This window comes from Barbus barbus (assembly GCF_936440315.1).
Source record: "Barbus barbus genome assembly, chromosome: 4".
Lineage (NCBI taxonomy): Eukaryota > Metazoa > Chordata > Actinopteri > Cypriniformes > Cyprinidae > Barbus > Barbus barbus.
The window spans coordinates 28,577,139-28,588,778 of record NC_136732.1 but is presented as its reverse complement, the minus strand read 5'-3'; the positions used below and the strand labels follow the sequence as shown (position 1 = coordinate 28,588,778).

Here is an 11,640-nt window from a genome sequence, read left to right as displayed (position 1 = left end):
TTTAACTATTTAGGTTCACGTTCCTCGAAAACTCGCATATAATTTAATTTTACTGTTTAATGTTACTGTTTGTTTAATTTCTCTGTGCGCGCGCTTGGACGCGCGTTCGTTTCCATAGCAGCAGAGAAGCGTAAACTAGGCAGACTTCATTCCTATGGATGGAGGTAGCATTATCTACTGTATATCTAAACACGTAAAGGATCTCATCAGTAATATCTCACTTGTCTAATTTTCGACGGAAAGGAGTTTCTGTATCTATTTGGTTGTTTTTGCGAGGAAGTGTATGAAGCAAATGGATAACCAGAGACGAAATGTCCAAACCAGCACAACCATTGGACACGCGCATCTGCAACCTTTTCCGTTTTACTTTAAAACTGGCAAGGTAGGCTCAAGAAACATCAAACTTGGTTACCAACCAAGTTTGTTGTATTAACTTTAATAAAAATCATGGTAACCCTAGTTGCAAGAGTTGTTGTTGTTGCTACAGTTAAGCTGGCAGTTTGCTATTATAGCAGACCGAAAACAACACTGAACAATTTAACAGAGTTTAGCACTAGTCTGTCTGTAGGACGCCAAGGAAAACAATATTAGAGTTAGGCTTTAACAGAAACTATAGATAATATTGTGTTTTTGATGTTCTTATTTAGAGCTTTCAAGCTATGTACTACATCTACGGAAGACGAACACCTTGTTAGTAAATAATATGTATAACACCATAAAGGTTTAGGGGCAGTCGTGGCCTAATGGATAGAGAGTTGTAACCTGAAGGTCGTGGGTTCGAGTCTCCGGTCCGGCAGGGTAACTTAGGTGGGCGGAGTCACTGCTCGAATTGAAGGGGGGCTGGGGGGATCCGGGACCCCCCATAAGGCATTAGGGACCCCCCATAAGAAGTAAAAAATAGACTTAGGGGGGTCCCTCAGACATTTTTACTTGGAGTAAGCCATTTAAAAGAAGAATAGTAGCTTATCTCTCTTTGTTATGCAACATTAAATAGTATATAGTTATGCATATTATGATCAAATATATTGTTTATTTTGTATAAATTGTATATTGCGAGACTAACCCCCACCAAAAAAAAAAAAAAGTCTGATGGTGGGGACCCCCCATAAGACTTGATTCAATTCGAGCACTGGGCGGAGTGAATAACCAACACTCTCTCTGAGGGTTACACCCTCAATACCACGACTGAGGTGAGACCCTTGAGCAAGGCACTGAATCCCCGACTGCTCCCCGGGCTGCCCACTGCTCCGGGTGTATGTTCACTACTGTGTGTACACTTGGATGGGTTAAATGCAGAGCAAATATTCAGAGTATGGGTCACCACACTTGGCCACACACCACTACCCTTTCCCTTTAAAGTGTCCTAGACTTTAACCTTTCTTGTTGACTGTCCTAATGGTACACAACCGAAAAAACAAGATGCGATTCTATAGATGCCTTCTTGTCACTGCCCCAGAACGCCCCTCTTCCTCCAGTCCTCCAGCGTCACAACAAAGTTCCTGCCTCTGCTCACTTCTCTCTCACCTCGCACACTGAGCATGACAGAAAGCCACTGAACGGACCTCTGTACAATGAAATCCACTCTAAAGCCCCTGCGCACTGGACCACACACTTCCTCAACGAGCTGGCCCAGAGGGTGAGACGCGTGTGTGTGAAATGGAGTTTTTCTTTGGAGATTTTGGTAGGTTTTACTTAATGTCTTCCTGTATGTCATTCACATGTGTCTGTTTGATCCTCTGCAGCTCAGAGACCATCCAACAGTGAGAGTGATCTCTAATCCTATCAGTGAAATGCAGGACCGCTACAGAGGTCAATCAGCAGCACGTGAACCTCCGGCTGAACACTTTAGCATGATGCAGGTGAGATAAAGAAAGAGGCTGAACATTGTAGGCTCAGGAAAAAATTCAACTTGTCCGTCCTTTTCTTTAGAAAATTAAAATACTCACCATTTTAAAAGTATAGCCACATGATATACATCTAACAGTTGAATTAATATAAATATTTTATAAAATGTCATCCATAAAAACGCAAAAAGAATGAGAATGAAGGATAAATAATTTTTTCAGTAATCAACATTATGCCACAAATGCTGTCGACTGAACCTAAAGGGATAGCTCACCCAAAAATGATATTTCTGTCATTATTTACTCACCCTCATGTCTTTCCAAATTTACACGACTTACTTTCTTCTGCAGAACACAAAAGAAGATATTTTGAAGAACAAACCTAATGGCCATCTGTCATAACCACTGACTTCGATTGGGTGTGCAAAAAACAAAAAAACTCATCTTTTCCGTTCCACTGAAGAAAGTCGTACAGATTTGTAACGATATGGGGGAGTGTAACCAAAAGTTTACCTCAAAATCTCTTTAATTTGTATTGAAACAAAAATATTTATTTAAGAGTAAATGGTTACACTTTATTTTAAGCTGTCCTTGTTACAGTGTAGTTATTCATTTAAGTACTGAGTAATATTAATTAACTATAGGCTAAATGTACTTACCATATGGTTAAGGTTAGGAATGGGGTTTGGAGTGGAGATTACAAATGTATTTTTTAAATGTTAGGCAGTAGGAACTTCACCAATATAAAAAAATGCTAGTTCATGCAAAGTATCTTAATGGATGGCTCTCATAGCCATGAAGATTCAGTAGCGCTCCACAGACAGCAGTTTTATCTCCACTGGAGCTTCTAGGCTGATGGAATGACTCGCACTTATCTTGATTTTAATCAGGCACTGTACAGACAGCTGGAAACGGCTCAAACGGCGTTTGTGCAGGAACCAGCACGTAGTACAACCAAGACCGACTTCAAGCACTTTAACAGGTAACTCTCCACCACCAGAGGGCGGTGTGAATGCACTGATGGATTAAATGCAATTCTGAGATCTGAGGTCAGCAGTGGTGGATTCTCAAAAGTGATGAGGGAAGGGTTTACCGACGTGATTCCATCCCAAGATGTAAGTGGAGGGTGATGTACTATTTGAGTAATCTGCTTCTAGATGCCATTAGAGCAAAGCATCCATCACCAGAACATCAGGGGTGATGCAAATCTGAACTCTGGCCTATAGTGAATCATGTACAGCTCCAAGTAGTTCCTGAGTTTTGACTGTATAGCAGCAGAATGGATATCTCGCATTGTTTGATTATTTAGAATTACGGTGCATGTAACACACTCTACACAGGTTATTTAACTGAACAAAAAATATCTTTGCACACAGTCACTTTAACAAACAATGTTTAGGGTCAGAACTGATTGCAAGACGATTTTTTTTGATGATGTAAAGGAATAGTTCAACTAAAAAAATTAGAATTTTCATTTAGTCACCCTCATATTGTTCCAAACCTTCATGATGTTCTTTCTTCATTGAACAGTACTGTTTTGGGCCCCATTTTCTTTCTTTCTGTAAACAAAACCTGTTGAAACATTCTTTTTTTTATGTTCCATAGAAGAAAGTCATAAGTTTGGAATGACATGAGAGTAAGTAAATGATGACAGAATTTAAATTTTTGAATGAACTATCCCTTTTATGATCTTTAGCTTAAGGTTCATCCAGCTTTGAATTTGCAGCATTTGACAGATGCTTTATTTTTCACGTTGGCCTGCTGCAGACCTTATTAAAATGATTTAGTGAAGCATCGCTCATCTCACCTTCTGGACTGGCCTCGTGAACCTGGTCAGCTCTTAATTGGTGGGCAGCACTCAAGGTCACAAACACTTATTGACATTAATTCACACACCTCTTCACAGAAAGTCTTTGTATGACAGTGTAACATATGGTCTCTCTATTTTTTTAAACTGGTACATCTGCTTTGCTGACTTCATAACTAAGAACAAATTGTTTTAAGAGCACTTAAACTTCCTTCCTGTGTTTTAGCTCTTTTATTGAGGCAGCAATGGTATATACAAAGGCATTTACTTATGCTATGGAATGAAGAGCTTTAGTCTCAGAGGACCCACAATCTCCCAAATGTGTTTCTATTGACAAAGTAATATATGAGCTAAGTGAATGGTCAGCATAGAGATAAGACAAGAATATAATAGACTTCAAAGGACTAGTATGTGCATGCAATGTATTAATACTCATCTGAGAGTCTTATGCCTTTTCTTGCCACACTCTAGATCATTTTCTTTTCCTCGGTTATCGATAATCCTCTTTTTCAGGTCAGATTTGTCTCCTTGCTCTGTCCTGGATGCAGCTACCTTTAATGGAACCCTTACCAAGAGCGGAGCTCACAGCCGACTTCCTGCTCACAAAGCTCCATCCACTCTGTCATGTCAACCCCGTCTGCCTCGCACACCTCTACCTGTTCCCCACAGGGGTAAAAGTAGTCTGTATATGGATAGTTTTACTGTACCTGTGCCTCCCCCAACATCGCAAGCCGCTGGTGTTGCACAAAGTGGGGTGAAATGGCAAGAAGATGGTGGTAGAGGTGTGTTACTGGACATTTTAGGTGTTCCTAAAATGTATAGTACTGAGAATCAGACATATGGAGGAAATAAGATGTCTATGGTATAAGAAAATAGACAAAGTAGGGTAGATGGTTTGATTTTCAGTTTTGCTATAATTGATCTGAAATTCAAAAAATGGTTTCATCAATATTGCTTAATTTTCATGCTTTTCTTTTGTCACTCAGAGGGTCAGTAATAAATGGAGAACAAAAACACATGGTGGAAACATTATTGATTTGGAGCGTGTGCATGTATGTATGTATTCTTTATCCTTAAAGGGATAGTTCATACAAAAATGAAAATTCTAAGCTTATCTCATGCTCATGTCATTTGAAATATGTATGACTGACTTTCTTCTGTGGAACGCAACAGGAGATATTTTGAAACTCATTCAGCTTTTTTGTCCATATACTGCAGTCTTTGACCTATCAAAATAGTGTCTTATGTTCCACAGAAGAAAAAAAGTCCCAGTGTGCTGTAATTGACTATTTATGAAATTATTTAGTGCATTTTATATAAAATGTATGCTTCTAAAGATTACAGGCCGTATGCTTAAAATCCCAGGGGGAAAAGCTGCAAGCAAGGAGGGAAGACCAGGACGAGACAGAAATATCGCTGAGGAGGCTGTTGGCTGCACACCTAGTCAACCCAAGAGGGTTGCACAGTAGTGTGTGCTTAAACACTACCTTTCTCTGCTCGTGATCTCATAAAGAGAGCCTAAAACAAAACAGAGAGGGTGGGGTAATGGGTAAAATACAGAGAATTAGTAAGAATGTTGCAATATAGTCTGAATTTTGTCCTACCCAGTTTCCTCCACCTACTTGCTCTTGCGACATTTCGCTCTCCTCCCCAGCTCTGCCTCCGGCAACGTGCCAAAGAGAGAGCGAGAGCGCAAGCAAGACTGATTTAAGGCCATATATGGAAGCTAAATGAATAAAAATTAAGGAACAGGTGAAGGCAAATATTTTGAAACAGAGGAGGTTAGATTTATCTTTTAGAGAACTATTAAAAGCAAATAAAATAGTTAAGGGATAGCTAAAAGACCGGAAAGAATAATCATTATTGACCATGTCTAGACATCTATGACCTCTTATTGTCCTCAGGTTTTCTTATTGTAGATTGTGGTATAATTTGATTTGAATATTCTACAATCTAGCATACAATTTTTAATGCAGGCTAAATGTTAGAAGTTTCCATATTTAGGTGTGTCCCTTCAGTATATTATTCTTTCGATATCTGCCTGCTTTTACCCTGCTTACATTATCAGATTTTCTTTGGATGTTGAGTCTGCTTATGCAGAATTCTGTGACCTGTCCTGGTGCTTATCCTAATTGGCGTGATGTTTCTTTCACACCGAGACACAAATTCCACCGTCTTGTTTTGGAACACCCATGAGGAGGTGACACTTATCTGTATGGACTGAGATCAGGGTTATAGATTTACACTGGTAATTTGTGGCCTCTGGAAACACAATGACCAAAGTAAAAGACACACTGGTCCTACTGGCCAACAGGTCTTTCAACATATAAGTAGAGGTAATCTGTAGGCCATTTATTCCATTTTCTGTATAATTTCTTGTGTAATATTTTGAATAAACACTATCTATCTATAGTAACATGAATTGTAAACTTATAGCCTACGTTTAATGTTCATTAATAATCCTGTTTATTTATTAATTTAAATATAATTCTGCATTATTAAGTGATAGGATAATGAATGTGTTTGGGAATGTTGTTTTGTTTTAAGAACTTTGTAAAAAAAAATCACGTTTAAAGGTTAAGCTATTGGGAATACCGGAAATAGCGACAGGTTTGTTTCTTGGCGTGTATATGGTTAAATGGCACAGGGTGGGGTTTGGGGAGGGGGCACCAGCTGCCACCTTTCCCTTTAAAGAGCTAAAGGAAGGGAACAACACAGAGGGATCCCATGTCACCATTAGATTAAGGAATAAATGGCATGGAAATACAGATTTACAAAACAAAAACATCGACAGAGAAAAAAAGGGATGGGGAAAAAACGAACGGAAGAAATAAGAGAGGCAGCCTAAGGAATAATATTTCTAGTCGTGCCCTGCAAGCTGCTTGTTCGGCATAAATAATTTCAAACAGACCTCTCAGTCTGCAACTAAAGACCTGGTTACGGTCTTCTTAACACTGGACAACGGGAACAGGTGAAGAAACGGAAGAAAGGATGCTAAAACTGAGAAGAAAGGGATAGACTGTTAATGGAGTGAGTGCATGAGGATTAAACGAATAGAGAGTGAGAGGTGTTTCCCCGCTGCACGTTTCGCTTGGTTGAATAGACTTTCGTTTCGGGAATAAAAGTAAAAGGTTAACATGAGCTAAATAATAGAAATGCTTATTTACCAGGCAAATATTTTTTTATATTAGACCTGTAACATCTATGTACATAACGAGAATAATTTATTTCAGGATCAAGGATAGCAAAGGTGCAACTGAAGTGATAAAATATATTTTTCGTAGGCTAGTCTTTTGTATCACTAAAGAAACTGACCTTCGCACTATAGCACAGTTGCGTTGTTTTCAACTAGCAGGTGTTGTAGCAAAATAGGCTATATTGCATTATTCATAATTGTAGCCATTTTATAGAGAACAAAATCTTAGGTTTCTGCACAGCCATTTGGACTTACGCCAAGAAGATCCCTCTGTTCAATCAGAAACCATAGTAAATTCCACGTAGCATTTTTGTGCAGTTTGTGTGTTCATGTGTGTGTGTTCAGTGACACGCACACTGCACGCACGCGAACAGAGCCAGACCCAAAGTGAGTAAGTATGTAATAGGTGTTTGTGCTGTGTCTGTGTCGTGATTTTGTGTACAAGTGACAAAATATCACCTATATTTTGATTGTGCCCGGTGTACTGATGCAAAGCAGGCCTGCCTACCCACTGCCAGTCAACGAATTCAACAAGTAGTAGTCAGGTCTACTTTGTTTTTGCAACTTTAACCCGTGTGCGAATTATGGGAGGGATTTGGTCACCAAAGCACCATAATTAAGATTTGGGGTATTTATTTTTCACATATAAGCATTTGTACGGTATTACAGCGTTTTGCTAACCATATTACAAGCTTTAGTCAGAATATGTTAAATCGACGTTCGCGAATAGAATTCTGAGGAGGTAACCAAGGAAACAGAACGCTCATCAAGCGCTACAAGTAAAAAAAGTAGCCTGATACTTGTCACATAATTATAGATTTACACTATATAAATCGTTCACACCAACCTTGTGTTTTGTTAAAACTGTCTATTGGTTGACAATTTGCTAACTGTGTGAGACGTAAATTACTGACAGAAAAAGTAGACCCCCCCTAAAGGTCACTCGATAATTTGCACACAACTTAAAGGGATAGTTCACCCAAAAATAAAAATGTGTAACTTTTGCTTACCCCCAGGGCATCCAACATGTAGGTGACTTTGTTTCTTCAGTAGAACATAAACAAAGATTTTTAACTCAAACCGTTGCAGTCTGTCAGTCATATAATGGCAGTCAATGGGACCCACGGCTTTGAGAGTAAAAAAAAAACATACACAGACAAAACCAAATTAAACCCTGCGGCTCGTGACAATACATTGATTTCTTAAGACACTAAACAATTGGTCTGTTCAAGAAACTGAACAGTACTTATATAATTTTTTACCTCTGATCCACCGCAATGTCCAACTGTCCTGAGCCCGTTCACAACAGCCGGCGCGTGACAGCCATTATATGACTGATAGACTGCAAGAGTTTGAGTTAAAAAATCTTTGTTTGTGTTCTACTGAAGAAACAAAGTCACCTACATCTTGGATGCCCTGGGGGTAAGCAGATAAACATAAAATTCTCATTTTTGGGTGAACTATCCCTTTAAACCCTACATAATTTTATTTGTAAACGTGTTTCAAGGTATTTATGGTGTTACATTATTTTGAGTTGTCAGTCCAACAAATACATGGATGTTTTATGTCCCACAATGATTTGTGTCTGATTTTTTCACACAGTCACATGTCACCTTGATAGGTGATGGAATATGTATGTAGGTGTCTTTTCTTTGTCAACATAAATGTCAAATCGTACGTATACCTGTCTGCCCACTATTTATCCCCTCTGAAACAGAGTAGCCAAGTTTTCTTTTCCTCTACACTTTCTCATCTTATCACAAACACCAGTTAAACTTTTCCTGTTTGTTTCTCTCAGCTTTTGGTCCCTCCCTTTCCCCCTCCCTCCTTTGCCCACTCACATCCCATTGGCAGTGCCTTATTTCAAACCATTTACTCTCCCTCCTGCTGATGCCGTTCCATGATTTTGCATCCTTACAAATACACTCCTTCCTAACAGTATGACCTTTACACATCACCTGAGATGACGGCTGTTTTGACCTTCTCTGTCCTCCGTCTGTTTTTCAGTTCTTTTTTTTTTTTGTCACCCTACTCCATTCTTTCCCACCACTAAGAATAGTTTCCATCAAGTTCATGTGTGATTTGGCTTAACACAATTATATCCCATATCTCTCCGGCTTCATTCCCTGAGTACTTAATGGGGGACTATAAAGGGATGGTAATTAACCGGAGAGGGCACTTTTATTAATTAGGTTTTAACGAGAGCTGAGGCTGGGGGGAGGAGGAGGGAGTGGGGTTATAACTATCTTAAGAACACTGGTAGTGCTAGATATGGAACTATAGTCACGCACGTCTCAATGCTGTCACTGTAAGATGAGTCCTTTAAGCCCCTTTCTGAATCTCTTTCTCACTCTCTTGACTGAAAATAAAAGGGCTGAGAACAGAGCTGTGATTAGTTTCAAAGCAGAGGTCAAAATCTGACTAATGACCTTCTGAGGATATATCGTATATGTGCCAATGCTTTGTAGTTTGTCTTTGCACAGCTTAATTTAATTTAAAGCTAATTAATTGTGCTGTGACATTACTTTTTTATAAATGTGTCTGTATTTGTACGCGTAAGCGTCCTTGCTCTCTTAATTTATTTTCTTTTAGTGCTATTCCACAAGAGACGTCGATATGAACAACTCGGCTGAGAGTAGCTTAGTGCACACAAATAAGGGAGAGAGAGAACGAGGAAGGGATTGCAAAAAGCCTTAATCACTGAGATCAGGAAGCTCTGAGATAATACATGGTCAGTTCATATAAATCAGCGATTGAATTGCATTTGTTAAGTGATTTCAGTTAATTAAAAGGGTGTATGGGCTAAAAAGGGACACAAACCTGTATGCAATGCATCGACAGATGGTTTGCATAAGACATCCATACCTCAGTCGGGGAGGAAGCTTGAAGAGGAGGGGGTACTGCAGTATTTTGTGCTGCACAGTTCCCCAATGAGTCCTCTAGGTGGCCTTTGAGCACCGCCGAGCTTCAACTGCAGTGGGATAGCAAGCAGAAAAATCCAAAGAACCTACACTGCACCATACAGAGAGAAAGGGAGTTAGAGTGAAGGTACAATGCAGACGTACTACAGCATACTGTACGATAAAAGAAAAAGAGAAAGATATGGTTCAGTTCTACCTTCTTCTCATAACAATGCATGTATGTATATCACTTCTCTTTGACGTTGTTTCTAGAAATTGAATAATTTATGAATGGAGCTTCATTTACCTTTACTGCAGTCATTCCTTCACATTTCCCTCAGTGGCCGTAACCTGTTCTCTCCCTATTTCCTCTCTCCATGCTCTCTGTCGATATAGTGCTGTTGTCTTTTATAGGCGTATCTGACCTTACAACCAATCCCCATCCCAATGGGCATACACACTTTAATGTACTTCCCCCATCCAGGCACACACACTTAACAATGATTTCCCTTTTTAGTAAGAGCCTTTTTTTTTTTTTTTGCTTTCCTCTCAGTTTCAGTGTTTCCTAGTCATCATTTTATTTATTTACTCCTTTTGTGTTCCTTATAGTTATTTATTTCACTACCACAAGCTTAGCATATTTAAACACCTTGCAAAAACGACACTGATTTAGCTAATATTGCTATGTTGGGCGGCCCAGACGAACAAAGTGATGTTTTAATGGTGTAGCGTTTATGTCTGTTATAAAAACATTGTTTTGCTCATTTTCATTTCCAGTGCTTATACTGCTTTAAATGATTAACTGAAACTCATACGCTGTCCATGGTGCTGAAAGCAGAAACCAGCATCTCAGTTACATGTTTTATATGATTCAGCCTCTCTCCTTCCTACAGCTCTCATATTCCTATGATCTTTGTTTCAACAGTTAATCACAGGGGGACATAAGGGAAAGCAAGAGGAAGAGTGAGCTGAGGAGAATGGATAAGAGTGGATAAGTAATGAGGGAAGACAGTTTGGCAGATGTGTATGGAGCAGCCATGCAGCACAGCCAAACAAGAGGAACAGATATAGGAGAGTTATTGTGAAAGTAAAAATATGTGACAACACAGCAAAACACGGGAGTAGGACATTTATCGGTGAAATCTGACCCTTGTACACTGTAAAAAAAAATTGCTAGGTAATAGTAAAAAATGCTTCATGTAGGAACTTGTTTTATTACATTTAAAACCCTTATTTAACATGAGGGAGTCAATGTGCCTACATTAGGTCACACTAACAAAAGTAATTTTTAAAGGTTAAATCAGCTACAAATGGCATGTTACCACAGTGCATGGCGACCCCAAGAGAAAAAGATAATAGCGTCCCTGTTCTATATTTCCAAAATGGGACATTTTGATTGGAAAAAGAGAGCCAGGACTCATTTGTTTCACTATATGAAGTAGAAACATTCAGTTTTTAAAGCACTTACTTAGTGTAATGGAATGAAAACATGAATGTGCATAAGAGAGGTTACGTGAAACTAACCCTTTTTAGGTAAATTTGACGACTGCACACTCAAACAGTAAAGATTTTCTGGATTTTACGTGCGTAACCAAGGTTAATACTGTACACAGACTGTACTGAACGGTCCGCATAACATTAGTACTGCCCAGAGAGATAGTGTAAGAGTTAATGCTCTGCAGTCTTTTCTCCCTATTTTGTGTAGCTCAGCAAATAATCGTTCTGCCTTTAGCTTTTCTCCCTATTCCTCCCACCCTTCCTCTCGCTCTCATTTTCTTCCTCTCCCTCTTTCTATTGGATACGCTGAGAGTATAGTGTGGGGAGGGGGGAAGCTGTGAAACATTCAGTCACTTTCATCTCCCTTCGCTGTAATTGAGCAGAGTGTTTTAGTGA

General features: G+C 39.2%; 2 protein-coding genes across 3 annotated transcripts in view; both read left to right on the top strand.

Annotated features, from left to right (window-relative positions):
- The first annotated feature begins 114 nt into the window (after positions 1 to 114).
- Positions 115 to 4,657, top strand: LOC306868985 (uncharacterized protein). Its single transcript, XM_079415501.1, has 5 exons — positions 115 to 382; positions 1,457 to 1,636; positions 1,743 to 1,859; positions 2,735 to 2,826; positions 4,165 to 4,657. Exons 1-5 carry the CDS (start codon positions 284 to 286, stop codon positions 4,517 to 4,519), a joined length of 843 nt encoding a protein of 280 aa, XP_079271627.1. The 5' UTR covers positions 115 to 283; the 3' UTR covers positions 4,520 to 4,657.
- Positions 4,658 to 7,176: 2,519 nt separating this feature from the next.
- LOC306862540 (voltage-gated potassium channel KCNC1-like) overlaps positions 7,177 to 11,640 on the top strand; it is a gene marked incomplete at both ends in the record, with an annotated part of 68,457 nt that continues 63,993 nt past the window's right edge. For both annotated transcript variants that reach the window (XM_079405389.1, XM_079405388.1), the window contains one exon: positions 7,177 to 7,238. In XM_079405389.1, the coding sequence (XP_079261515.1) occupies positions 7,177 to 7,238 (62 nt within the window). The remainder of the gene's footprint in view (positions 7,239 to 11,640) is intronic.

Bases quoted from the DNA above. Each gene is read 5' to 3' on its own strand.
- LOC306868985 (XM_079415501.1), top strand. From the start codon at position 284: ATGAAGCAAATGGATAACCAGAGACGAAATGTCCAAACCAGCACAACC. The intron at 383-1,456 runs GTAGGCTCAAGA...TCACTGCCCCAG, and splicing joins TTTACTTTAAAACTGGCAAG to AACGCCCCTCTTCCTCCAGT. The intron at 1,637-1,742 runs GTGAGACGCGTG...GATCCTCTGCAG, and splicing joins TCAACGAGCTGGCCCAGAGG to CTCAGAGACCATCCAACAGT.